The sequence below is a fragment of the Harpia harpyja genome, chromosome 17 (genome assembly GCF_026419915.1).
Source record: "Harpia harpyja isolate bHarHar1 chromosome 17, bHarHar1 primary haplotype, whole genome shotgun sequence".
Lineage (NCBI taxonomy): Eukaryota > Metazoa > Chordata > Aves > Accipitriformes > Accipitridae > Harpia > Harpia harpyja.
In genome coordinates this window covers 14,024,906-14,052,340 of record NC_068956.1, presented here as the reverse complement: position 1 = coordinate 14,052,340, position 27,435 = coordinate 14,024,906, and the positions used below count along the sequence as shown (strand labels likewise).

At 36.1% G+C, this 27,435-nt stretch overlaps 1 protein-coding gene across 3 annotated transcripts in view; it reads right to left on the bottom strand.

Annotated features, from left to right (window-relative positions):
- The window catches only part of CNTN5 (contactin 5), a 680,093-nt gene that overhangs the window by 150,760 nt on the left and 501,898 nt on the right, over window positions 1–27,435 (bottom strand). For all 3 annotated transcript variants that reach the window (XM_052812642.1, XM_052812644.1, XM_052812643.1), the window contains 2 exons: window positions 26,459–26,662; window positions 10,571–10,673 (listed from right to left, as the gene is read on the bottom strand). In XM_052812642.1, coding sequence (XP_052668602.1) covers window positions 10,571–10,673; window positions 26,459–26,662 — 307 coding nt within the window. The remainder of the gene's footprint in view (window positions 1–10,570; window positions 10,674–26,458; window positions 26,663–27,435) is intronic.

Sequence of the window (27,435 nt, the reverse complement as noted above, 5' to 3'; positions counted from 1 at the left end):
AGCCTGTGTGCAGGAACAAGTTCAGGTCTGCAAGTCACGTCAACACACATCCATAACTGTACTAAAAAGGTCTGATGCATGTATCAGTGTCATATACTAATGTGGATGTGCTTTCCCACCACTGCTGGCTTGTTCTTTACAGCACAGAGCAAGGACAGTGTGCTTGCTTGGCTGCATGTCCAGCTCCACGTCATTTTCCTCACACTTTAAGTCCTAACATGTTAGAGTATCTCTACAGGTATGGCCAGTGTATGTGTACAGATCAATTCCAGAGGACTAGTTACAATGAGTCTAGGACTTCCAGAAACAACAGGTCTACTGCCAATCGTGATGCAAATGTGCATGTAAGTCCAGTGTGTCTGGGTTGCACAAGATGGCTTTGAACCTGCTGATCAGCTATAGAATTTGAAGACAGTAAGCGTGACAATTTCTGCAAGTGCTGGATTTAAGGCTCTTGTACCACACAGTATTATATGCATTTATTTCTTTGTGGGAGATCCTGAAGAGAAATATGATGGTAACTCTGGGGACTTACTATTGACAATTGCCAGAATTTGTTTCCTTCTGATCCTCTCAACCTCTGACACAGAGACAAAACCTACATATGTGCTTCTGGATAGTAAGTTTGGAATGCAGAAGAATGCGTCTCCATCTTTAAACCGAAAGCAAAGCTGTGTAAATTACTGAAAAGAGTTTTTAGTAGCATTTACAAGTTTTCTTTGATGGTCATGAGAGAGAAAGGGAAGGAATTGGTAATATTGTTTCTTTAGGAATGACATTCTGCTGATGGGAACTTGCAGTTTGGTGGGGTTTTTTCCCACTTTCCCTATACCATATGGTAAAAGCAATTAACTCTAAATTTTTAGATGTAAGTATGAAGCATTTAGTCAGATTGAGACAGAATGAGGCCTGGGAGTGCTACTTAAGATTTACCAAGGAATCTTTATTACATTACTATGAATGATTGCAGTATTTGTAACAGCATTATAAAGTTTATGCAAGAACAAGCCCACTTAAAGGAAGGCAGAAATCAATCCAGCCTGAAAAATAGGAACAAAATCCAATCCTGGTCTAGCACCTTATGACATAAATTCTTATTCAGTATGAGCTAAAAATGAACTTTAGATTGATGAAAGTCTTAGAGAGATTTATTTGACATAACCAATATGTGCTATCAAAGGGAAAAAAATCTTGGATCTATCCCTGTCTTACATAAACAAACTCAGCCTGAAGATACCATGTTCACATTTAAAAAGGTTCCTTTCTCTCATCACAAGTTTATCTCCAGGGGAAAGGACATCCCTACTTATAACACTGACAAATGCTGTTCTACTGAGAGTGTTCATTTCCCTCTTGAGATTGTTTTGTTATCAGTAAACTTTAAGAGTATCTTCCACAGCTTCCAGGTTTGGCATCTGATAGAATTAACAAAATCTTTTTCCTAAAGTGAGGCGTGAAGGGGCATTGAGGAACATGATTTTTTGTCCTATGCAACTTAGAAACATGTATTTATATGCCAGTTTTTGTCTCTATCTTGCCCTTTGATATTGGGCAAATAATTCTATTTTAATACCCAATACCATGGTTTCCCTGTTTTAAAAAGAGAAAACAGTCTTTTTATGTCTCTGTGACCTGTAGATGAAAAATAGAACATCATGACAAGAGTTGTCTTTGAGGGTGAAGGCAAATTACTACTTGTGGACTTCTAGATTATGAATTTGCTTAATACTTGACAATGCTAAAATGCTAGCACTCCTTGTTCCCCTAGCAATTCTCCTATATGTAGGAAAAACACTGAATATTTGAATCCCTAGTTCCAACAAGGAATTGGATGTATAGCATCTAGAATTATTTGCTCCATTTAATGCAAGCCAGGGATCTTAGCAGGTCATTAAATTGTGAGTACCGTAATATATTTAAAAGACAAGTCAAAATTAGCTTCCTCTTTGTCTGCAAATTGTATATTAAATCTGGTTAGAATTCCTCAAACCTCTGACCTTAATTTATCAATGCAGTGATTCATCATGTCCTTTCATTCTTTGTTTTGACCAGCAGTTCCCACACAGGGGATAACAATGTATGTGCTACTGTCACAGGATTCAGTGGAAATGAGGGCTGTTAAAGTGCTCTGAATGTCCTTAGTATAGAATCAGGTTATCTGTAATATCAAAGGTGTTTCTGTGTGTAACCATTACTGTGGGAAGAGACAAGAACTCTTTTGTGTTCATGGAAAAGTACGAGGAGGCTTAATCATTTCCGAAAGAGAATACCTAGAAAGCAGCAGCTGCTGGGGCTGAATGGCCATTCCATGAGCTATGTGTATCCTTAGCAAAGAGGTACTCACTCCCTGAGGAGTTTCATACAGTTGCCCAAGGAAAAGACAGCTTGAACTCAGGGAAAAATCTGTGCTTGTTCCAGTCACTGAATTCAAGCAAATGTTGATCACACTGTGTCATGTATGGAGGGGAAATACCTTCAGGTAGATTACTTGCCTTAAAGTGGACTGAATTAAAAATTAGCCTTTTCTCTGAGATGGGGGGCTAGAAATTTTAGGAGAAATATATCAGCATGGTTACTTATTTTAGATATAGGTAAGGGTTTAATGATTATGGTAAAGAATGGATTTGGGTAGGAGCTGTTTAATGATTATCTAACTTGTAATAGAGTTTTAATGGCAATAGACATAGTTCAAAGGGATGAGGAATGAAGATTAATGTATACATTATTGTAACTAACTGAAGCAAGAGATAGTTCCTGATGAAAAGTAGAAGTCGACCCCAAGAGCTAGCCAAGACCAACCACGTGATTTGAACAAAAGCCAAAGGGAGACTGAGCCTGCGCAGGAGCAAGAGGTAAAGAGTTCATCGCGAGGAAGACATGCAGCCTTCATCTTTACGACCACCACAAGGAGGTATTGCGCAGACTCAGTTAGGAGGGACTTAGGGAAATGACTTCTTGGAACTAATTTTAATATGAAGCGGGGATAGGTCATGCATATGTATAGGCATATTAGAAAATCTTATGTATATGTAATATTTGACTGTTTAAATTTGAAGTAAGTTGCCGTGTCAGGCGCACACAACTTTGGTGGGACTACCCCCCCGTGCTGCCCAGCACTGAATAAACATACCTACTTTACAATCTCCCTGATTGTAGAGTCTGTTTCCGCACATCATCTCTTTGTTCTGCAATTCCTGCATCACACTCAGGATGCAAACCTTTCATAAAATATGATTCTATGATTCCATGATTCTGTGTCTCTTGACTGCCACCACACTGTAAAGATCCGCTGAGATATCTCAAAGAAATGGCCAACAGAACTGTCATACTTGGCCCTAAAAACAGTGAAGCCTGTTTTATATCACAGATGTTAGCATCATTTTATACTCATGTTACATTTCCATGTTTATACCCAATAACACTCAGCTGCTGCTTGTCACCTTGACCACTTACTCATCTCGAAGCCCCTGGGAAGCAGCGTAGTGCAGTTAACATAGGTTAACTTTAAGTTTGTTTTAAACTGTGATCAGTGGATTAGGTCTGCTACTCTTTAGCATGATAGCAGGGTTGGAGTAAGAGGTGGATTCATGGATTTGTATTAAGAAGATTTGTGTCAGAAAAGAATTTGATCTCAGAACAGAGATACTCATGAGACCTTTTTTGACACTGGATTAGTGGGAAGGGGGTCAGGTTATGGAAAGGTCTTGTTGGTTTATAGCAGGAGATGCCTCCTGCTGGGTCTGAAGCCAGGAAGAATCTTGCTGTCTACAGCCAACACACAAATACCTGTTCTGAAACATTCTGGACCAGTATAAGATAGGTAATATTGGATTTACCAAGATCAGCCAACAAAAGGATAAAAGTCAGGGAGAAAGATATGGAAGACCTGGGGCATAGTTTTACGAGGTAGACTGAAAGGAATAGCTGTATTTTACAAATTTGAAGAGCAGAGAGGGTTAAGTTTTGTCCTTTGCTGTTAAGAAACAATATGGTGCAATGCTGGAAACTTCTACTCGCCTATGCTGAGGGACCAGATGGATAACTGCATATGTTAGAGAAATGTGCAACCTGGATCTGTGACTCATTATAGGATTATAGTTTGAGAATTTTGTGTTCCTGGCAAAAATCACATATAGTTAAAGTTCCAAGAAAGAAAAGAAAGGACCCAGGTATGATAAAGCCTTTGACCAAAGATGTACTTCTTGGGTGTCTTTAACCTTCCTTCTTTTCTGAAATTACTTTCTTCCTCATTACATTGTTTGCCAAACACTGACTAGACCTCACAGAAACATCCTTTTAACATGTGGACTTGCAAAATTTATCTTTTTACACCTGCAAAAAGATTTGCAATATCTAGAAGCCTTCTTTATAGCCATTACTATATGTCATTGTCTTAACGAGTGACACCAGCAAAAATAACTTCTTCAGATACTTCATGCAATTCTCCACAGTTACGGTCAAATGCTCTTCACCAAATCATAAAGATTTTTTATATCCCCACCCTGATCTTTGCTTAGATATCGTATTCACTTATCCAAACACTGTTTGCTTTTATTTCTGCATATTGAAAAATCTTCAGTAAGGTCTCTCTACATGTACATAGTCTGCAATGAAAATATTGATAGTGACATAAAATAAATAATAGCATTCTTAATAAAAGCTTGAAGAGCAATTAAAAAAGTGTGTTAAAAGAAAATCAGGTCAAGGAGAGAAAATAAAAGCCTACATTCCATGGATTGAAAACTTTGAGATATTTATTAATCTGAATTGATTCAAAGTTCATTGGTTCAAGAGAACATTTTAGAACATTTCCTAGATTGCGTCACTAAATTTCATTCACTTGTGTGACTTATTTTTATTTTATTTTATTTCATTTAGAAAGCAAGATTTAAAAATGGAATATCAGCTGAGTTTTTGCAAGCCATATTACAGATGGGATGAATGTTTATGACTGAGCTATAAATCTCTTCAAAACAAAGTTCACAATAGAATTATTAAAGCAACATTAAATATAACAGCATGAACAATGCTTCTATCATAACAGCCTCATCATAATTCAGTAATAAAAGGCAGTCAATACCTCTGTTTCATTCTTATCTTTAACAAAGAAAATTTCACAGTAAAAACATAGGCTTTACATTACTAAAGTGAAATAAGCTAGCATTTAGAAAGAATATTGATACATTGTGTAGATGTTACTATTGTACAGAAGCAGCACAAGCATAAAACAGTCTCTAAAAATACAGAAAAACAAGCATATGGGTTGTAAGAAAAATTGGCTGTCAGCAATGCTCTCTATTGATTCTTTTGATTAAAATCTCTAAGTGTTGATCTATGTGGTTAAAAAATAACCATAGTGAAAAAAAGGATGCATAAAACTTAATTTTTTTTAGCAAAACAATCCTTTTGGCAGTCTACATGGCCCAGGGATCCTATTTTAAAAGCAAAGATTGAAAACTTTGGGAACCTACAAGTACAGGAATAGCCCACATCCTCTAATTTGTTTTAATGAGAAATAAAATATGATTACTCACTGTTGGGCTGTTGGCACTATCATAACACAAACTGTACTTTTTTTTTTTCTGGATGGAGCCAGAAAACTAATGAAATAAGAGGTTTATATGGGAATAAAATAGAAGCTGCTGTATGGTGTGATGCATGACCAAAAATGCAGTGAGGAAAAGGCTGAAGTGTTAGGGTCAAGTAGGTTGTGTGCATGATACACAATTTGACATTAAAAAATCTGTGTGAAAGAATGGGTGTGGAAGAATTATTTGAAAGAGAAACAAGAAGTCAACCTGGAGTTATATGCCAGAAAAGAAAAAAAAAAAGAGAGAAAAAAGGAAAAAAAGAGCCATAAATTTCTGACACTTCCTTTTTCTTGCTTTCCTCTGAGTGCAAGGCTCTGTGCTCATTGGGGAGGGTTGTACCTTACAGCTTTTCATGTGAGCTTGGACAAACCAGTCCTATATCATTGTTCAAACTATGAAAACTTGTTCATTTTGAGGCTTTTAAAAAACCCATATATTTCCATCTACAGCTGCTTTTAAGTCACATGTTAAAATAATAATATCAAAATATATAACTATACACCAAAGTCAGGAACTGTTAAAGAACGCTCGGATGGCCGTCACTGGAAATACTTCATTAATGAATATGTCACATGGTGGGGACAGAACGTAAAGTCCTTTTACCTATCAGCACCTTTCATAGCTTACTTTCATAGCTTTTTAATGGGGATTTAAATGAAGACATCAGAATTCTTCCTTTTAAAGCAGTACATAAAAAAAGAAATGAAAGAATTAACCAGTTGCCTCCAGATGTTCTTGGAAGCAAAGTCAGTAATATTTGAGAGAAAATGAAAATGGCAACCTGCTGTCACAGAAGGCAGTGCCTGAGAAATTGCATTTCTGGAGCAGGAAAAGACAGCAATGCTGTGATCTGTGTGAGAGTGTCAGCTGGGAAAATTATGGCTTCTTCACCAGAACTTAAGCAAAGAAGGTGGTCATGATCTGTCTTCCTGATTTACATAACAAACTTAAGTTCTGACATTGAAATGATGGACTTGTTAGAAAACCAGGATTATCTGGACTACAAATAACAACCTCATTACCAATAAGCTCATTTATTTGTTTTACCAAAAAATTAGCTTGTCTTTTTAAATAACAGAAGACACAAGCAGTGAAAATTGTGTTACTCAAAAGCAAATACTAATATACTGCTGGTTAGATTTAATTTTTTTAATGTAGATGTTTTGAATTCTTCCTTTCAGTAAGTTTTAAAGGAGATTTTTTCTTTTTTAAATTATTATTTTATTATTTTAACAATGCTTAATGTAAATCTTAATCAGGATTTAGCAATTATATAAAATAAAAAGATGTACTTCTGTTCTTATGAAAAGTTAAAAAAATAGAAGATGGTAAAAATTTGTTATTGCCAGTGGTTTTTTTAATTATTCTTTTGAAAAAAAATATGATCCTCTGTCTTGTTAGGAAACAAACAAAAATACAAGTGTTCGTAATAAAAATGATGTAATTAAATGGGTGGCAGAAAACATCTGTATGCTAAATATACAGATACATATGAAACATAGATGTAATTGAAACATAAGTTTTTGTGCAGGTGTGACAGTGAATATGGCTATAAAAACAACCTTTCAACAAAACAGTGGGCCACTATAAATATCTGGCACAAATCACAAAACATCACTAATTGCAAAATGCACACTCTGATACAAAAAACAGTAAATTTTATTTGCCTCTTCTGTTTGTCATGTCTTCTGTTGTACCTTAGCAGTAAATCATGGCTATATGGAGTGATTTCTTAGCCAATGACTGATGCTCATTGTAAGCAGTATTATCTAATGCAAATAACATAATTTTGAGGTATTTCACTCCTGTATTACTTTGAATTCTTTAGCAACAACAAAGTCTATTTATAAGTGTCATCACTAACATAATATTTTCATTTGTAACTGTACCAGCTACATATTGCTTGGGTCAGAATAAAATTCTTCCCAGAGAATTTCTGTCAAGCAATTAAGACGTTTGCTTTTAGTTTGGAGTCAAAAGCTGCACAGCTGCAATTTATTTAATTCCTACAACCATAGTGACTGGCAGTTCTAAATAAACACTATTAATAAATCATTAATCTGTAACTAAAGACTAGGCTTTTTCTGGAATATTTGCCAAATGCTTACTTCAGGAAATCTCGCTGGAACGTCTGTCATTCTCACAATTACAGCAGAGAGAGAAGACCAAACGTTTCAGATAGCTAAATTAAAGCATGAGAAAACCAGCAGCATATTGGTTTTGAGACTGTAATAACTTCTGTGTTATTTACAATAAGAATTCAAAACACCAAATCTCAAAATGACAAATAAAGAAGGAACAAATTAGTTGCTGATTCAGTTAGGTAATGGGGACCCATGGCAGTGTAACGAGAAAAGATCCTTACAAGCTATTGGGGGACAAAAATGAAAATGAAAATGAATAGGAAATCTGATGTATTTCTACCTCCCACCTCAGCCTCCAGGTTTCAAACGAAGCCTGAAATGTCATTCATGTAATTATTACCATATCAGGTTGAAAGCGATTTCAACTCAGCTGATTTGATTGTGCATTAATGGCTGCGAAAAGAAGATAAGGAATGTGCACGGTAAAAATAGCCGCCCACTACAATAGCAGCAAATGGGGTCAACTTACTAGATAACCTTCAATTCCTTGATCATTCAGGTGGTTTTGTTTTTTTCGTTTATTAATGGTTAACACCAAATATGAACGTGGAAATAAGCTAATTGAAGCCTTTCCTGTCAACCTTCACCTTCCTGATGTGACTGAATAGTGACTGTTAGTTATTTTTGAGAGAGTTTACTGAATCTCAGGATGCTGATGATGGAAGGTATCAGTAGCTGTGTTTCTTGCCTGTCAGTGATGGTTGCGAAGGACAACATGTGGCATACCTTCTCTTCACTGGAAAGTGACAGCTGACTTGTAATCTGTCAGCAACTGCAATTTAATTCCAGCAAAATGAAGAAAACAAGAACTAACACATTGGTTACTGCTTCAGCCAAGAGTCTAAAACGGCCTCGTTGCCAACTATTGACCTGGCAGAAAATTGGTTAGTGTTGCTGACAGGAGAGAGCCTGGAGCCACCAGCCTCTACAGAACAGTTCTTTTCCTCATATATTTCAGCATTTCAGGGAATCTCTCAATTTATTGTTTTTCTGACCCTCTGCCATGTACGCCTTTCCTTATCCTTACTATATAAAACATAAGACTTGTATTTTACCCTACAGAAGTTCTCCCCTCATGTTTGCTTTCTAACTACTGCTTACATTTATGTTGGGAATGAATTTGCAAAAGCCGCTGTCACTGTCTAATGGCTCCCTATATGTGGGCTATGGTCTCCCACATTTTGTTTGGACTGGATTGGCTATATCTTGTCTCTCCTTTGACTTCACTGGGCCTAAATAGATATAATTAAAATACTTTGTCAGAATTTCTCTGTAATTATTTATGAATACTTTCTGTTGACCTGCTTACTGAGAATATCTGGATGTTGGTCAAACAGGAAAAACAGGCAAGAAGGGAAGCAAGTTTAAGACATATGTCATTCAAGCAGTAAATAGGAACTGTTAAGAGAAAAATCTGAACAAATAAATCCAGTGACCAGAGATACATGAAGGCCAAAATGACTATAAAAACATTTTAAAAGTCCTCTCAGGTAGTAGAGACAACCTTTGAAAGGTTGCTCTGGAAAACCAGACCTGCTGAGCAAGCTGGAGTGGTGATCCTCAGGAAAATAGACTATTGTCTTAAAATTCCTTTCTTCTTATGTTTTGTTCCTACTTAAGTAAATCAGTAAGAAGAATTGGTATGGAAGATACGGTACTCCTCAGACTAATTGATTTGTGAAGTTCCTCCACAGGAGTCACAAAGACAAATAATTCCACTATTCTTAATCAAAGCCAGGCTGTAAGAAACCTGTATGTGCCTTGATAAGCTATGAAACAGAAAACCAAGCAGGATATATGACATTGAGCAGCATGACTTCAGGGGGTGGGAGAGAGATGTCCAAGAGGAACACCACTACAAAAAGGAACTGAAAAGAATTCAATACAGTAAGATTTCTTTCAACATCCCCCCTCACATCACCTCCCCCCCCCGAATTTGATGGGGTATTTTTGAAAAAAAAAAAAAACCCTATGCTTGATATTTGTTTATATGTGTCTAGTGAAACGTCACTGATGGAACACCTGTTTTTAGCTACATACATGTCCAGAAGAAAGAATAATTTCTTTGAATGACTAGAATTGCTTAGTTCTGTTTGACTTCATACTACCCTTGCCACCCTTATTCTTGGCAGCAATAATAATAGTAACTGCCAAAGTAAAATTGAAATGTCATCAGTTTCATCCTACATTCTGTAATCTTAATAGTGTATAGAAGTAATATCATTTCTTATTTAATTTGTATGAAATAGCAAAGAGGTGTTTCTAAAATCTTTCTCTGCCTAAACCCATTTATCAATAAACATATAAAACCCTCCTTGACATGAATACTAAACATCTGTTCTCTAGTAGTGCTATTAGGTCAGGTAGAAACTAGAGAATTGGCACTGCCACAAAGTGTGTCAGGGCATGTTTAAAACATAGTGCTTTTAGTTTCATGTATAAAATATGCATTTGGTGGAAAAAAAAAAAGCTACCAATCTTGTTTATTCTTCAACTATAATATTTTGGCAGAATAAATTCTAATTTACTGATTTATAGGATCACAGTGAATAAATGGGTGAGTCTGGTAAAATTTTCAATATAAAAATTTCCCTCTTTTCGTTTACAAGAGCGTTACTTTTCATTTTGACAGAGTCTTTTAACTTGAATGAATTACTGTCCACAGAAATGGCTGGGCAGGGAATTCATAATTGGCTACTTAGTCAGTTGGTTACTTTGAGTGTGAAATAAGGACTGTCTGTGAAAATGAAATCCGGCAAAATAATGAAACCACAAATTAGGCATGTCACATCTTAATAAACAATGATGTCTAATTATGAAAGAATCTGTACTTACTTGCCAAGTGCAAAACACTCCATCTTAACAGTAGTTCCCCTTGCAGCTGTAACTGTGTAAGGAAAATGAACTTCAATTTTTGGTTCATATTCTCCCATCACACCTAGAAAATAAGGAATGTTGAAAATATGAAATATCATCAGTTTTCCATTTGCTGAGATTATCACTGAAAAACCTTATGGCTTGCTTTTTGAACCTGCCCTGCAGTAAAGTTAGTAATTGATGGAGATAGCCTTGTTTGAGCTGATATGCTCTGCTCAGGTCCAGTATATATTCTAAAATGCTCTTCAGAGTTACCAACAGCACAACAGTGAGCTTAAGAAAAAGGATTTATTTTCTCAAACATGGGTTAATATTTACATTTTGAAAGATTAAAGCAGGCAATCAATTTTAGAAGGGTGAGAATTTTCGTAGACCAAAGCTTTGTTTACTGGTGCAGTGACAATTATGACAAATAAATCAATGTATCATGCTGTGTTTGACTGAGTACCTTCTAAGCTCAGCAAGAAAAACTCAAATGATGTAGGAGCATTTGTGTATGGAGATACACAGATATGCAGACACATACAAAGTTCAGTGATTTCCTTTTCAGTGACCCTTTTAATTTGGGCCATGATTAATTTTATCAGGACAACTGTATTGGCTCTGTGTGGCAAGGTTTTGGTAGTGGGGGGGGTTACAGGGGTGGCTTCTCTGAGAAGCTGCTAGAAGCTTCCCCTGTGTCCAACGGAGCCAATGCCAGCTGGCTGCAAGACGGACCCGCCGCAGGCCAAGGCTGAGCCAATCAGCGATAGTGGTAGCGCCTCTGGGAGAACAGATTTGAGAAGGAAAAAAAATTGTTGGGACGCAGAAATGGCAGCCAGAGAGAGAGTGAGAACATGTGAGAAACAGCCCTGCAGACCCCCAGGTCAGTGCAGAAGGAGGGGAGGAGATGCTCCAGGCGCCGGAGCAGAGATTCCCCTGCAGCCCGTGGGGAAGACCATGGTGAGGCAGGCTGTCCCCCTGCAGCCCAGGGAGGTCCATGGTGGAGCAGATCTCCACCTGCAGCCCGTGGAGGACCCCACGCCAGAGCAGGTGGGTGCCCGAAGGAGGCTGTGACCCTGTGGGAAGCCCGCGCTGGAGCAGGCTCCTGGCAGGACCTGCGGATCTGTGGAGAGAGGAGCCCACGCTGGAGCAGGTTTGCTGGCAGGACTTGTGACCCCACGGGGGACCCACGCTGGAGCAGTCTGTGCCTGAAGGACTGCAGCCCATGGGAAGGACTCACATTGGAGCAGTTCGTGGAGGACTGCCTCCCATGGGAGGGACATCATGCCAGAGCAGGAAAGAGTGTGATGAGTCCTGCCCTGAGGAGGATGAAGCAGCAGAAATAACGTGTGATGAACTGACCATAAACCCCATTCCCCATCCCCCTGTGCCACTGCACGGGAGTAGGTAGAGAATCCAGGAGTGAAGTTGTGCCCGGGAAGAAGGGAGGGGTGGGAGGAAGGTGTTTTGAGATTTGGTTTTATTTCTCATTACCCTACTCTGGTTGATTGGTAATAAATTGAGTTAATTTTCCCTAAGTTGAGTCTGGTTTGGCCATGATGGTAATTGGTGAGTTGATCTCTCCTGTCCTTATCTCGACCCACAAGCCCTTTGTTATATCTTCTCTCCCCTGTCCAGCTGAGGAGGGGGGAGTGATAGAACGGTTTTGGTGGGCACCTGGTGTTCAGCCAGGGTCAACCCACCACAACAACACACTTAGTACTGTAAGATACAACTAGAAAAACATTCAAGAATGTGAAACTCAATAGAGTTATATGAAATTTGGTGTGAAGTGACTGACAGCTTTGGAGCATCACAAGAATTTAGAAAATGAGAAATGAGCAGAGAAGGGAGACAGGTTTTACAAGGCGAGGTGAGAGGTTTGTATTTGTTATGACTTAGAGGAAATGATATAATCAGCATGGCAGGAGAAGAATATGACTGTAATAGCTGTGTTGTTTGGTTAGACAGAAGATGGGCTACTGGGGTAAGTGATACTCAGGAACTAAAAGCTATATTAAACAAAGTAAGAATTGTTCAGATTTTTAGATGAGGAAAACTGAATAAAATCTGATATGTGGACACAGTAGCAACAAGACAAGTCTAGTCTAAATTTATAAAAATCAGTGAAGAGTCTCCAAAGAATCCTAGAGCAAGCAAATAGGAACAAGAGAGGGAAAGAAAGGAGAGAAAAGAGGTATCTTATGCAAGAAAGAGAAAAGAAAGGAGCATAAGGAGGAACATGGAAGCAGGGGAATAAGATTTGCAGCTGACACACCAGCTGGCAGGGATAGGTGGAAAAACAACCCACAACCTATTAGAGAAAAAAATAATATATAAGGCTGAAATGGTAAAACATATACTTCTAGCCCTTCAGTTGTTCCTTATGGGACTCAGGTGTTTCCAGTGGGGCTGTGCTCTCTTCCTTCCGTTGTCCCACAGGCTCCTGCAACTTGGTTCTGGGAGGAAGTCTAAACATGTATGCATTTAAACATGTCTTTGGGGGCTTAAGTTTAGTTAGAAAATCTAAATGTGTCTGATATGTGACTCAAATAACAGAATTAGAAAGCATAAAATGCTTTTAACTCAAACAATGTAATTCCATAAATAATGTGGCTTTATAAGTAACAGTAGATTTCTTTTTAAAAAACATAATCATGCAAGTATTACATGTATTAGCAATAGTGACCCATTTTTCCTCAAAAACATGACTAAATAAATGTTTTGACATTGCTTTATGAACCTGTGGAGAAATACTGCCCCTTGTATGAAAAGGCAAATTCTGAACCAGTTCTGTCATTAAAGCTTAAAAGATATTATTTTGTAGAAAAAGGAAATTAACTTTTGTGTCCTGGGTATTAAAATAAAGTCAGGGCATCAACCAAATTGTAGTCAATGAAAATTTTCCCTAGCCTAGACGGAGATCATTCCTAGTCTAATCTGGCATAAAAAATATTTTCCACTGTTCTGTACTGTGTCAATAAATTTCATAATTTAATTACACTCCTTGTGACTTCTTTTACTGCTTTCTGGCGCTTTTCTTTGTGATTATGAATACCAGTTTCTGATTCATCTCAGTTGAGTCATTCATGATTTTATAAGATATGTCATATCCCTTTTTAGGTGTGTCTTTTACAGACCGAAAAATTCCAGACTATTAATCCTTCCTTACAGTGAATCTTTAATAAACTTGTGATCATTCTTCATGCCCATGTTGCACTGTTTCAAGTTCCATTCTATCATTTTGAGATAGGAAGATAAGAACTGCACAGCAATAATGAAGCTGTAGATCCTTCTATCACAGTTTTTTTTCTTGGGTTGGGTTTTGGGGTTTTTTTTTTGGTTTTGTTTGTTCCTTATTGCTTTCCTCATGATTCAGTTCTATTTGCCTTTTTGCATGTGAGCTCATGTTCATCCACAATGGCACCCTAATCTCTTTACTGACAATATCTAATAAAGGTATCATATTTTTAGGTTTAGGTATTATATAAATTTGTACCAGGTGACATTATTTATCACCTATCCACTCCATTATCATGATATCCTTTTGCAGCTCTTCACGGTTAGTTTTAATTGTAACTATCCTTAATAATTTTAATAATTAACAATCAACAAGTTTTCTAGCTCTGTGTTCATTTCCCTTCCAGATCATTTATGTGTTGAATAGTGAAGTCCCAGAAAAGTATTCTGTGCCTTCACTGGCAATCTCCCAGTTCTCCAAACTGATCAGATACTGCTACAACAGGTGGATTTTTATCTGTTGTTAATTCAAAATGGGTCTGTCCTTCAACCCCTCTGAGAATTTCATTTTTTGGACAGCCTTTGATGAGTGACCCTGTCAAGAGCTATTTGAAATGAAAGTACACAATGTTACCTTGACCATTCCTATTCATATTCTCTCAGACTCCTCAGGAAAATTGTATACAGATTGAAGCATGACTTCCCTCTTTAAAAGCTGTGTTCATGTTATATGACTGTATGGTAAGATTACTGTATGGTAGTGTGATAAACACATTCCTACTAATTGTACTTTTCTATTTATTTTCTACCAAAACACTTGACACAAAAGTCAGACTTACTGGTCTATAGTTCCGCAGATGTTACTAGGAGTCACTTTTTTTAAAAAAGCACCTTTTCTACCTACGCCCCTTCTGGGCCTGAGGCCTGGTGAAGGAAAATGGTACATCCTGCTTCCTTCTGTATATGAGTTTGGCCTTGGGGATTTGTCAGTATTTGTAATGTCAATATTTCTTCTAAAATGTCTTCTATTGAAACTTCAATTACAAGAACTTCAGTCTTGATAGGGGAACCTCCCTAAGTTCCCTTGTAGTGAACACTACTGAAAATAGTTCATTTAGGTTTTATGAAGCAGTCTTATACTCCTGAGGTGTTCCTTTTAAATCTCTGACCGTGCATACTCACTGACAGGTTTTGTGATTGAAGGAATTTTAAAAAGGTTTTTTTTTTTGCTTTTGTGTAAGACTTTGTTCCTGAAAATCATTGTGTTGAATTGTCATATACTATTAAACATTTGCCTTTTTTAGCCCTGAAAAACATGCAACTTAAAATAGGATTAAATTATTCTTGCCTTTAAAATAATACAGTACTTATGAACACATCTGAGGGACAATACTATCTTTCAGATCTTATGTTTTTAACTTACATTAACTCCCTTTAGTAGGTGCAATCTGTACAAGCATTGAATGCTCTTTGTGAGTCATACCATCATTTCATATTCCTAATGAAATGCCGATCTACTAAAGCTTTGTACCATGTCCTGTTCTTCTGGGTTATTGTTACACTAGCAAGTGGCACGCCTGCAGCAACTGGCAGAAAAATGTAGAAAAATTACTGAGCAATTGCTTTGTGTCCCTATGAAAATTAGGAAACAAAAGTCTATTATTGCAAAGGGATATTTTTCACCCTTATTATTTACGATCTTTGAGACCAAGGAAGCCATTACAGTTGCATAGACATCAAGTGAATTATCAAGGCCTTACCTTCCCACGTTACACTATAATTGCTTTGCTATGGCTGTTGTACCTCCAGGCTCTTTATCTTTCCCAGTTTCTGTTTTGGTCACTATAAGTCAGTAATGGTAAAACAACCACCATCTGCATTTTCATCAAGTTTTTTGTTCAATTGTATCAGGTGCTAAAAGGAACCTGAACTTTTAAGAAATATTGAGGCCTTGAGTTATGTGCATTAGAATCAATCTCTCTCAGACTTAAATAAATGACTCTTTCAGAGCTTTGGTTAAGACCATAAAAAATTCTCCCAGTCATTTTTTATTTCCAGTTATCAAACATGAAATATAACAGTAAATAAAATTGATCAGCACAGAATAAAAACATAATATATGATTTTCAAGCGGCTAACAAATCACAGAGCTCACGTGGTCTGAGCACTAGAGAGGAACAGGGAGCCGTTCTCAATGCTACTGCGCTCTGCCTTCCCATGAAAATACCTCCTTTCGGACAATCTTTTGCCTCCCCAGAGAAGACCCCATGATTCAGTGTTCCTTAGGCTAAATAGTTAGTTTACTACACTCCCTACTTCACAAACTGTGCTTTTCAGCTGAGTTCAGATCTGGGTATGAAAGTGCTGAAATTGTAATTGGTATGAAACAGACTGCTTCAAAATAAATCTAATTTATCACATCTTGAAATTTTGTCTGGGATTAAAAAAAGAGGTTAAAAGCCAAACTTTTCTGTTTGTTTAAGTAAATCTTACCCCTGGGCTTTATTCTGAAACAAGTCATCCCACCTTACATTTCCCAGTCTCTGGATCTCTGTCCTTTCAGTGTGTATGAGAAGGAGAACTCTCCACATTTCTGTCCATTCTGCTCCTGAGATGAAACACTAATAACACTTCTGTTTGTTGTATCTCTGATTACCAAAAAAGGCACTGATTGAAATGACTGAACATATCCCAGGACTAAGCAGAGCTTGCCTTGTTAGAATTAATGGCCTGTTAGTTACACAGGCAGAAATGGAGTTCAATATTTACAGAAGAGATGATTTCCCTATTCCCTCCTTCAGATATTTTTTTACAACAATGCAATTCTCACAGAGCTATTATTACATATTCTCCAACTCAGGTAAGGAAAAATCTTCATAAAATCAGCTTTAATTTTAATAAGTGGTTTCATTTAACAAGTTGTTCTCTGACTTGGCTGCAAATCTGTGATTTGAGTTCAAATCTACACTAACCAAAGCATCCTATGAACCCTTAGCTACAGTGTTGTCTGCATTTCAGTTTTCCATCAAAAAATAGAGATGACACAATTCACTAAATCACAGTAATGTGATAAACACTGATTGTGAGGTGCTTACATACCACATGAATAGATATAATAAAATTTCAAACATTTACAGATTTTACTACAGCTAAAACTGTTTACATTATCCCCTGTGGGCCATTTAATGGAAATGGAGAATGGAATAAAGTAGCAAGATCAGTTTCTGATTGTCAGTCCTTTCAGCTAAGAACTAGTGAAAGAACTACAGACAGGATAGCAGTCGTTATCACTTTGAAAAGGAATGCTCTACCTCTTCATTTAGCCTGCCACTCACTCTGTGACTTTTACAACCTCAAATGAAGAGTATAGAAAAATTGTGAGTCTATGACTATATCCACACAAGAAGGCTTTTTGCCTTCATGGGGAAAAAAAAAAATCAGACAATTGAGAAATCATGGCACATCATCTTACTCCAGCTACGTAGAGGGTAATGCTTCTGTTCCATTAGTCTTTCAGATATTAACTACCCTCTTGAATCTCCCAGAACATAAGCTTCCATGATGGCTCCTTAAACCCTTTCAGCTAAAATGATTTGGGTTTGTTTCAAACTGTTTAAGTAATAGCTCTTTAACTTACTTCAGAAACTAATTTTGAATGGAACAGGTTACAGGGAATACTTGAATGAGTGGCTGATAAGCTTTTAAGACAGCAGCTAGAAAAGAATATAAGGTTCCTGGCTAAACATCATCAGAGTGTTAGGGAGAATATGAAAGCCACAGATTTCCTATACTCAGGAGAAAGATTAGGCACAGATTTATACTTGCCATTATTTTATTAGCAAAAGATACAACCCCCAGTGATTATAAGTGTTTGCCTGAGAGCTTTGGGTGAAGTCCCTGATCTTAATCAGATGGTGCAGCAATGTTAATCCAGTTCTCTTACCATATGGATAGTGCTCTAATCACAGAATTATTGGGCATTCTTATTGGTTTGGATGTTCCTCTCAATTTCTGGGAAACCTCTTGAGGAGTGATGAACTTGTCCTGCTTTATAAGGATTTTTTAATAATTTTACAGATCAGAAATTGAGTTTCCTACCACACCGTAATTATGATCTGTTGTGTGAATATGTATCCAAACCCAAGAAAATTTTGACTAAGAGACTATGGCAAGAATGTTCATGTATAATTTCTTCTCCTATCAATAATCTGTGATGCAAACTAGGGTTGTTTATCGTGTCGATCTTTTTGTGACAAGTGAATATTTAGCATTTTCCCTGAAGACCTGCACTATTAAATGTCCCCAGATATTTATTTGGAAGAGAGAGCTCTGAATAGGCACATTTACAGTGACAGTAAATTCACAGCACAAACCAAATTAATTCAAATATAGTGATGATACCCACCATTACATCCTGACTGCAGCAGAAATTTTCAATGCATTGGGAAGAATTTATTGACTCACCTGCTATTAATCTTATTCTAAATGGAAGTGCCAGCACCTGTTGTAAGTCTCTAAAAGTTTACTGTGGGTATGTTTGTTTTATGATAACTGTCCACAATATTCCTTCCACTTAGAGATCTCTTAGCCAAGTTTTGAGGTATAAATTTATCCTTTGAGAAGCCCTAAAAATGCTTATGTGAAATTGCATTCTGCAATGCACTGAACACTAAAGTACCACCAATGTTTTCATATGTTACTCAGAGAGAAAATCCTATCACATATCACTGGATGGAAAGAAGTCTTTACCAGAATCTATCCTAATATCAAAGAAAATTTAGTAATTCAGTTTCTGGAGAAAATATCTTAATGAATACACCACAAGAAGCGAACCAACTCTTCTTTAGTTTACAACTAAGAGATAAACTGTTCATGTATTTCTAAATATGGAGGTATAAACGTAGAAGAAGGTCACATTTAACCAAAACAAAATGTTTAACTGAAGCTTAAACAGAATTTTCCTCTTCCCACTTTAAAATCCATCTTTATATTATACTCCACTTCACTAGTTCAGCAGTTACTCTCTGAACTCTAGAAAGCCCCTTCTAGAAATAGTATTCCTATCTTGAAATATTTTTAGTGAGTTATTTATAACTAATAAATGTTGTGTATGTATGTCATACATACAAGAGAGATTTCTACCTCTCTTAAACAACAAATACAACTAAAACCACTTCATTCTCAGTTGTAAGTGGGTGTGTTATGACTGAAGTAAAAGGGAACTGGGGCCAAACCCTAAGGACACAAAAGCAATGAGGTGAGCTCAGAATAAGCAATGAGGGGAGCAGTGGTATTTTCTCTAGTTCTTCAAACGAGAGGCCACAATTTCTAGTCTACAGTTTGGGCTGCAGAGATCTCTGTTTACCTGTGTTTGAAAACATCAGGCGGTAACTATGACCAAGATTGTTGGCTCTCTTTATGTAGAGAAGTCTTTACTGAGTCATAACTTAGACTTCAATCCATCAAACTTCTCATGTACATGTAATTTAGCATCTAAGCTCTTCTGTTAAACTCAGCGCATCTGGCATTGGATGAAACCAAACTTCACCCTTTGGACATTCAGAGATGAATGAGTGAGGCCATCTGAATGACTTGTATACAACATTCCAGTACGAAGATTCGTGCATATATCATTGTATGGAAACATGATAAACTGAACATTTTCACTGACTATGTATATATATAATTTTTCTGAGCAGCCATACACATCAAGAAAAATCAGGACTCCACTACACTAGACAACATGCCATCTTGCTTGAGAGGTCTAAGAATATGAGTCAACAAAAAGCCAAAATAACTATCATTGCTTTTTTTGTTCCATTTTGTTTTTACAGGGGAGGAGATTGTGCTGAACTTGGCACAAGAAATCTGTGGCAGATTTCTTCTAGGCATTGCTGGCCAATGTTTATTGTTCCTCCTTTCCAATTGCCTGCTGTTCATCCAGGTCAGGCTCACAAAAGCTATTCTGAAACCTGGAAAATATTATTTAATCTAAATGATTCGGAGGAGGATCATATTTTCATGGGGTTTCTAATTATCTTCCTGATGGCGTGTTAACAGTTCTTGAAGAACTTAATTTATCCTATAGTAAATGACATAATTGTTTGTACTTCAGATATGACCTTAAGCTCCATTTTTCTTGCAATCTGCACTGTTCTTCTACAGGATGAAAACAAAATATCCCCTTTCCAGTTAGGTACCAAAAGCGTCAAAATTGTTGTAGTGTCCAGAGAGGAATTTTTCATTTGGTTCTGATCAAGTAGAACACAAAGTGGTGTTGCTCTAATATTCACTGTTATCTAATTAACTGGAAAGAGCTTCCTAAATGGAAAATGTTTTTCAGTTGAGACTCTTCATATAACCATGCAAATACAAGTACCTATTATTTCCTCAATAAGAAGGATCAGACTAACACTAACATTTCTCCTCCATTAGCAACAGCTATTGAAATACTCATTGTTTTAGACCCAACAGCAACAAATCATCCCTGTTATAAACTTACTGTGCTCCTAATCTCAAGCAAAATTCCTGTTGTTCACAATCAAATTATTTCACTATATTGACAAGAACACCAGACTGACACGTCATTCTTATTTGAACATTATGCCATATCCCATGATTGAAAAGCAAGCAGTCACTTGTGAATATGTATCTGAGATGCTGAGACAGTAAGATACATAATGTTAGGTACGACCATTCTTAATAATCTGAGACCATTCACAATTATAAAGGTTATTTTAGTTATCAATTTGCACAAATTTTAATTTAGTCACCATTAATTAAAATATTACCAACACACTTTTGTCTGAAATCTTAATAGCTACAGTTCGATGCAATATCATTCCTAATCCTGAGTTGAATTTAGTGGAACATTTTTTCTCCAGTTCATTTATTTTATGCTTTGTATACTCTGTATATGGATCAGTTAACTCTTTCCTTTTCGTAATAGTTCCATAAATCATCACGAGGAGAAGCAAAACAAGAAAACATGAGTGCAAAAGATGTGCAAGTTGATATATGTCTAGAATCTTAAATTACATTAGCTAATTAAGAAAAGCAACAGCTTCATTTCCAGCAGATAATGTTTCCATAAACTAGTGGGAAAACTTAGCAATTAAAACTCCTTGAAAAAGATTATCTTAACAGAGCTCAAAGTAAACTAAACTCAAAGCAAAGTGTTTCATAGTGTAAGAGATCTTGTTCTACATTGAATGCTGGAACCTAATCTTTTCCAAACCTTTCCCAGTTTTCCTCCTGAAATAATCCCCTGGGTTCAGCCCTTTTATATTGTCAAAAGGCCATCCCAGGATGCTTTTCTAGACTTTTTTTAGGTTAAATCTTTTACAAATAGTGTCTTTGAACTTTTGTGTGCTGTTTGATAGTGCATTTGAGCCATGCTACAATCCTTACAAAACACACTGTAAAGGGTTATTGTATAGGAGCCCTCCATAAAACTTCCTGCCTACCTATAGATTTTCAGAAAGGACCACTGGTGCTGACTGTAACAGATTTTCTAAATGGAATGATTTTGGAAAAAAAAACACCCAAAACCCAAACCAAACAACATCACCCCCTCCTCCCCCCAATCCTGACTTTTATCCTATTATTTTTGACAACCTTGCAGTGGGGTCTAAGGACAAGAGCCAGAACAAAGCAGACAAAAAGTGTTTCTTCAAAATACCAGTAACCCACAAAGGATGTATTTTTATTAAAGAAAAGCAGAGATTGTGGGAAGTCTTTTATTTTCAGTGTCATAATGAACTATCATTAAAATATCTCACTACAATTTTAGGGGAGAAACATGTTTACTACAGGACTAATGGATGTCCAGGGACATTGCCATTTTATCAGCCTTCCCCTGGAGCAGACTCTGTGTAGTTTGATGTTTCTGTCAGTGTTATCTGTCTTTGTATACCACTAGAGATCAAACTTGATTTTGCCAGTTTGGCTCTGCTTGAAAAAAATCAAAGTAGGATTATTTCAGGTTTAAGCTCTGTCCCAGAGCATTAGGAGGAGTTCCCACAATTTCCAGCCAGTCTTGCATAGTTTTTATGGACTTGCACAATTCAAATATGAGATGTGACTGGACACTTAAAAATGTAAGTTAATGATCTTGCAATATGACCCACATGAAAGAGGCAGCCTATAAGGTTGGAAACTCTAGAAAACCTGTCAGGATTAAGTCACAGCTGGATAAGTATTTTCAACTCCCATTACAATCCAGGTATGCTTTGTGTCTTCTAGAATTCAGCTCTATATGAATAAACACATTAGAAGACAAAACTAGTAATGCAAGTGAGAAAAAAAATATCTGTGCATTTCTAGAAAGGGGAAAACTGACAGATCATAAACATTAGGGTTAATCTTTAAGCAAAACTTTTTAATGTTAATTATCAGTTAATCAACAACTATCAGCATTCTTCAGGGATGGAAATAGTCTATGTCTGTGAAACTGTTGCTTTTGCTCTATCTTTATTTTTATGTATTATTTATTACCTTACTGTCCTATACTGGCCCTTTATATTGCTTAATTTCCACCATCAGAGAAATTATTATGACTTCTTCCAAACTTTTGTTAATGATGGGAAAGAGATCTTTAGATAACCCAACGATGTTCAAACAACATATCCTAGAGTTCCACCTGAATAAACACATGCAGAACACATTCCATCATGGAAAAGTAGAAATGAACATCCTTAATACCTTGATAACTATATATTCTATCATTATGTGAGACTATTAATCACATAGAATTAATCAATAGAATTAGGACAGACAAGAATCCGTTCACAGAACTATAATGACATGGAAAATAAATTTGAAGGTCAAGGTCTGCATTCAAGTTACATGAGAATACGTCTGGTTGGATACATTGACCTCTGTTGAGGTATAAACTAATTTGCCCTAATGGAACACACTAGAAAGTATCCTCTGATGTCTGAAATTGTACAGGTTCTCTTTTTCCTGGAAATTTCACCATAGCAAAGCCACTAGGCATTATCTACACAGAGATAAAATGAAGAATTACTTAATTCTCTCCTGTACAGTAATAATGTTAAAGTTAAAATCTTTTCAAGAGAAATAAAAAAGATTAAAAAAGGAAGAAAAACTGGAATGAAAATGTGTGAACTTGAAATAACTGCCTTATGCTATCAAGCATCAAAGATTATTTATCCCTAGGTTTCTATTTCCTAAATTTGAAGACGCTTTCTGTTGGTTTTATTAGTCAAGATAATTTACTGCTTCCAATCAGTATCCAAGCCTACAAAGATACATTTTAACAACCCTGTTTACTATTTGTAAACAGTTATTAAATAATTCCTCAAACTTTCTAATGCATTATAAAGGCAGTTAATGAAATTATGTATAATTTTTTTTCCTGATAAAATTTTTTATCTCCTCAGATAGAATTTTAGAGTGTTTTTATAACTCAGCTTGAAGTGAAATTGAATTGTATGAAATGACTGATTGTCAAGGACACCTGAACAAATGAGGTATTCATTTTATTCAGAATCCATTGAAGGATTTCTTGATGTTTTTTATTTAATTTGCTTCATATCAAGGAGTTAAGCTCCCCTTTGAGACACATCACAAAAGAAATAAAAGATTAATAAAAGGCCAGGAAGTTCCTACATTCTTGCAGAGTTTGACAGAAAGCCTTAATATTATTCCATTTCTTCCTCATAGATAAATAGAGACCAATGTTGTCATAGGAGTGTTTTTTGTCACAAGCTGTCCAGTTCCCTAGGTACCAGTATTGTTTCTGTATCAAAATCCAAGAATGATGATAAATATATCAAGTAGAATATTTCTAAGTTAATGATACATGTGTCCAGAAAATACAGACTATATAAATTGTTTTATTAATTTAGTGCCATTTGTACAAGCTGTTTAAAACCACGAGCTCTTCCTCTGGTTTCTGACCAATGTGCTGACTGTGTAGGATAATGTCAGTTGTGATGTCAATCATCAGAACTCAGAAAGCTGTATGATTTTTAAACTTAAGTGAATATTTGAAAAGTTGAAAGTGATTCAATTCATTTTATAATCAAAAAGCTTAAAAAAATCCAAGCCATATTCAAAATCATAGTGTCAAGTAAATTTTCAGGTACTTGGATGTTTGTTTTAATGTCATTCTTAATGTCTCACTTTCTTATTAGAGTCCATCCTCAGCTGTTTCTTCCTCCACAAATTACTCTAATTTTCTTTGACTCTAATGAACACCTCTTTACGACAGGTATATTATCCCACATTTTGGAGTATAATGTATATATATTTTTAAAATTTTGTCATTGCCCTGTAATATTTGTCAATGGACAAGGCAATATAACCTAAAGCAATTTCTATCAAAAAGAAAAAGTACAGTACCATTAATGGAATATTTTAATTGCGATCCCACATAGTTTTTAAAAGGCCCATATTATTGCATTCTGTGGAGGAGGCAGAACAAGGCAGATGTCCTAAATAATAAATATGATTTAACAACCAGAATATTCCTGAATATTTTTTCAAGATAAGTTTGTGGAGACTGCAAGGTTAGGCAGAAAGTCCGGGTCTCTTCACTGAGAAACTCGCTCAGTCGTACAGGAAAGCAAACAATTTACTAAGAAATACTAAAGAACTCCATTACAATAAAGGGGCTTTTCAGAAATCCGAACAGATAAAAATTAAGGCATAGAAGCCTGGTAGAAATTCATGCGTGTGAAAAAATGAATCAGGAAATTGTTGAGGGGCAGTTCATCTATGTGCAAATGCCTCCCCAATACTCCAGCACAGTGCAGAAGGTTGGATTATCACAGTTGTATGACAGTCAGCCATGAAACACAAATTTGCTTGAGGCTGGTATATAGTACCCACTTGACATTTAAGAAAATCTGTGCAGTTTTCCTTCACAGAGTTTGTTTCTTAGTGCAGTGATGTAGACTGCTGCCTTTATCCTTATTTACTCTCTCTATTTCTTATACTGTACTGTGTGCCTAGGTACTGTTAGTAAGATATGGATAATTAATCTGTTGAATTTCTGCACAAAACTGGAACCCAATAAAAGCATGAAGAAATGTCATTAAAAAACAATAGAGCAAGATATGAATAATAAATATGACAATAAAATTCTATCTTTTTTTGTCAGAGTTCAAACTGATCAAAAATAGAGTCAATGTTTGGGTTTTAAAATTTTCAAATGTTGGTATTGAAAAGATCAGGTCTGCTATGTTAATTCAGTAAAACTAAACATCTGGAACTCAACAATTAGCACAGGTACTAAACCAGCAAAACAAAATAGGGAATGATATAGTAAAACATGCAGTTTTTTGCTGCAGAGGTTGCATGCTGTGCAGACAGAAATTTTAGCTTGTTATGATGAATAAACATTAACTTAATTCCATTTTAATCTGTGAACACATTTTTTACTTACTCTGTTAAACCAAGTCATCTGTGTTTAAGTCCAGCTTTTGTAATGCTTCTAAAGCACAGGACTAGTCTTAGTTCTAGTAAAAGATGTAAGCAAGACAAAAGCCTCAGACTCTCTTTCCCTCTCTCTGTTTCTCTCTCTCTGGTTCATGTAAATATGGATTCACATACACTGAATTGCTGAAATGTATTTCGAAGAACTAGAAAGCATCATTAAATGTGGAACATCTTGGAAAAAAGGAAAATATAGGCACTTATGGAATTATTAATTATTATTCTCAAAAATAACTTTATCTTGACAGAAAACAAAACCAAAAAGCAATTATAATGTAATTAATACAAATCTTTTTGCTGCAAAAGAGCAAATAACACAGTTGCCTCTATAGGCAGATATTCCAACAGAATCAGTTACATATCATTTATATTGAAATGTCATAGTGCTCCATAAGAAATATTATTGGAAGGTGTTTTCTTTCAATTTTGGGGAAAAAAATCACAAGCCACTTTTTGATAATAAGATTTAGGTACTTATTTACAGAAAAAATACTGCAGTTTTATGTCTCGATGAAATTCAAAACTACCTAGGTAATTAACTAACATTGTAATCAAAGCTATTGTATTGTTCTTGGTGGTACTTAATCAGTGCATTGAATTGGAGCCTGAAGTGTAACAGGTCTTTAGTACAGCAACAGGTAAATTTTTAAGCAAAACAACCTCTGTTGTCTAATGATGTGTGCCTTGTGTCATCTGAGATGCATATCTCCTGGCATCCTGATGCTGGTCTGTATGCCCTGTGTGGTATTTGCCAGTCCCCTGTGGATGTCTCAGACGCCTGAGGTTATCTCAGTGTGGCAGTGGCTACTTGGTTGAGGCAACTGAACTGAGCCCTGAAGAAACAGACATTACTGAGAAAGGAGATTTGCTTCTCTCTGACAGTGACAGAGCACCATAACAGCAAGAAGGAGTAACTGTTCTAAACAAAATACATCAGGAGGTGTCAGATTGCACCTCAGCCTTCGGAGGTCTAAATATTCTCGTAACTGTTAGATGTTTTAAAAGAAACTGTCTCCATGAACATCCTTCCTTTGCTGATTGCTGCAGTAAATGCATGCATATATTGAAAAACAATAAAATCATGGTTCTTAAATTAACTAGAGTATTTTTGGCTTTGTATTTTTGCTTCCATGTGGTACCCAGAAATAATGCCTTTCTTACCATCGTTTCTCAGTGTCAGAGGTGTAGGAGGACTCAAAACTCTGGCATTTGTCACTGTGTTTTTTACCAGGCATATATAGCTGCCAACATCAGATGTTTGCACCTTGGAGATGTAGAGATTGCCTGTCTCCTGAGAGATGAAGCGTCTGCTATCTTCTGCCACAAAAGATGGGAATTCATTAAATACCCAGCTATAGATGATCTCTAAAAGAACACAGAAAAAAAAAAAAAAGAGAAAGTAATTATGGAAACAATATTGTGTCATGTTAATGGATACACTCAAGAAACGTTCATTAACTTTATTTAAATAATCCAGTGCAAAAAATCTAAAGGATTTTTAAACTTTTTATTTGTTTGGTTTAGAATTGAAGGATTTTTTTCTCCCCTTGGAATTTTGAAAATAGCATAAGCGTTGAATCCACTAGTTCCCTGGGAAGACAGGTTTAGTTCAGGAAAAATAATTAAATTATTCAACAGACTCAGAAAACACCCATAAAATATTAGATAATTCCCTTTTCTAATCTTTTGGGTCAAGCGAAAAATAATGTACAAAGCATTCTTTTCTCTACTTGATCAAATTTGCAGTGAAATATATCAAGCTGCTACTTATAGAGCTAGGGATGACTTTTGCAAGTGTGTATATAAACAGTTTTTATTCTGAACATCTGTTTTTAAAATCAGCACATTCTAATAACTGTTTAACCTACCTTGCAGGTAGTATTACTGCACTATACTATCTTCTTCTACATCTGCTTCACTGAAGAATCTCAGAACCCTTCCTATATGCAGCTTAAATGCCTACGATCAATGAATAATTCCTTAAACCACAGCTACCAACTGCTTTGCCTCATAATCTGATGGATCAAAGACTAATCAAAGTGATTTTTAAAAATGGTAATTAAAGCCAGTCTCTTGGTTCTTATTTTTATCCCTCAAATCATTCTGTACACCTGAAAAGCATATACTTTTCCCTTTAA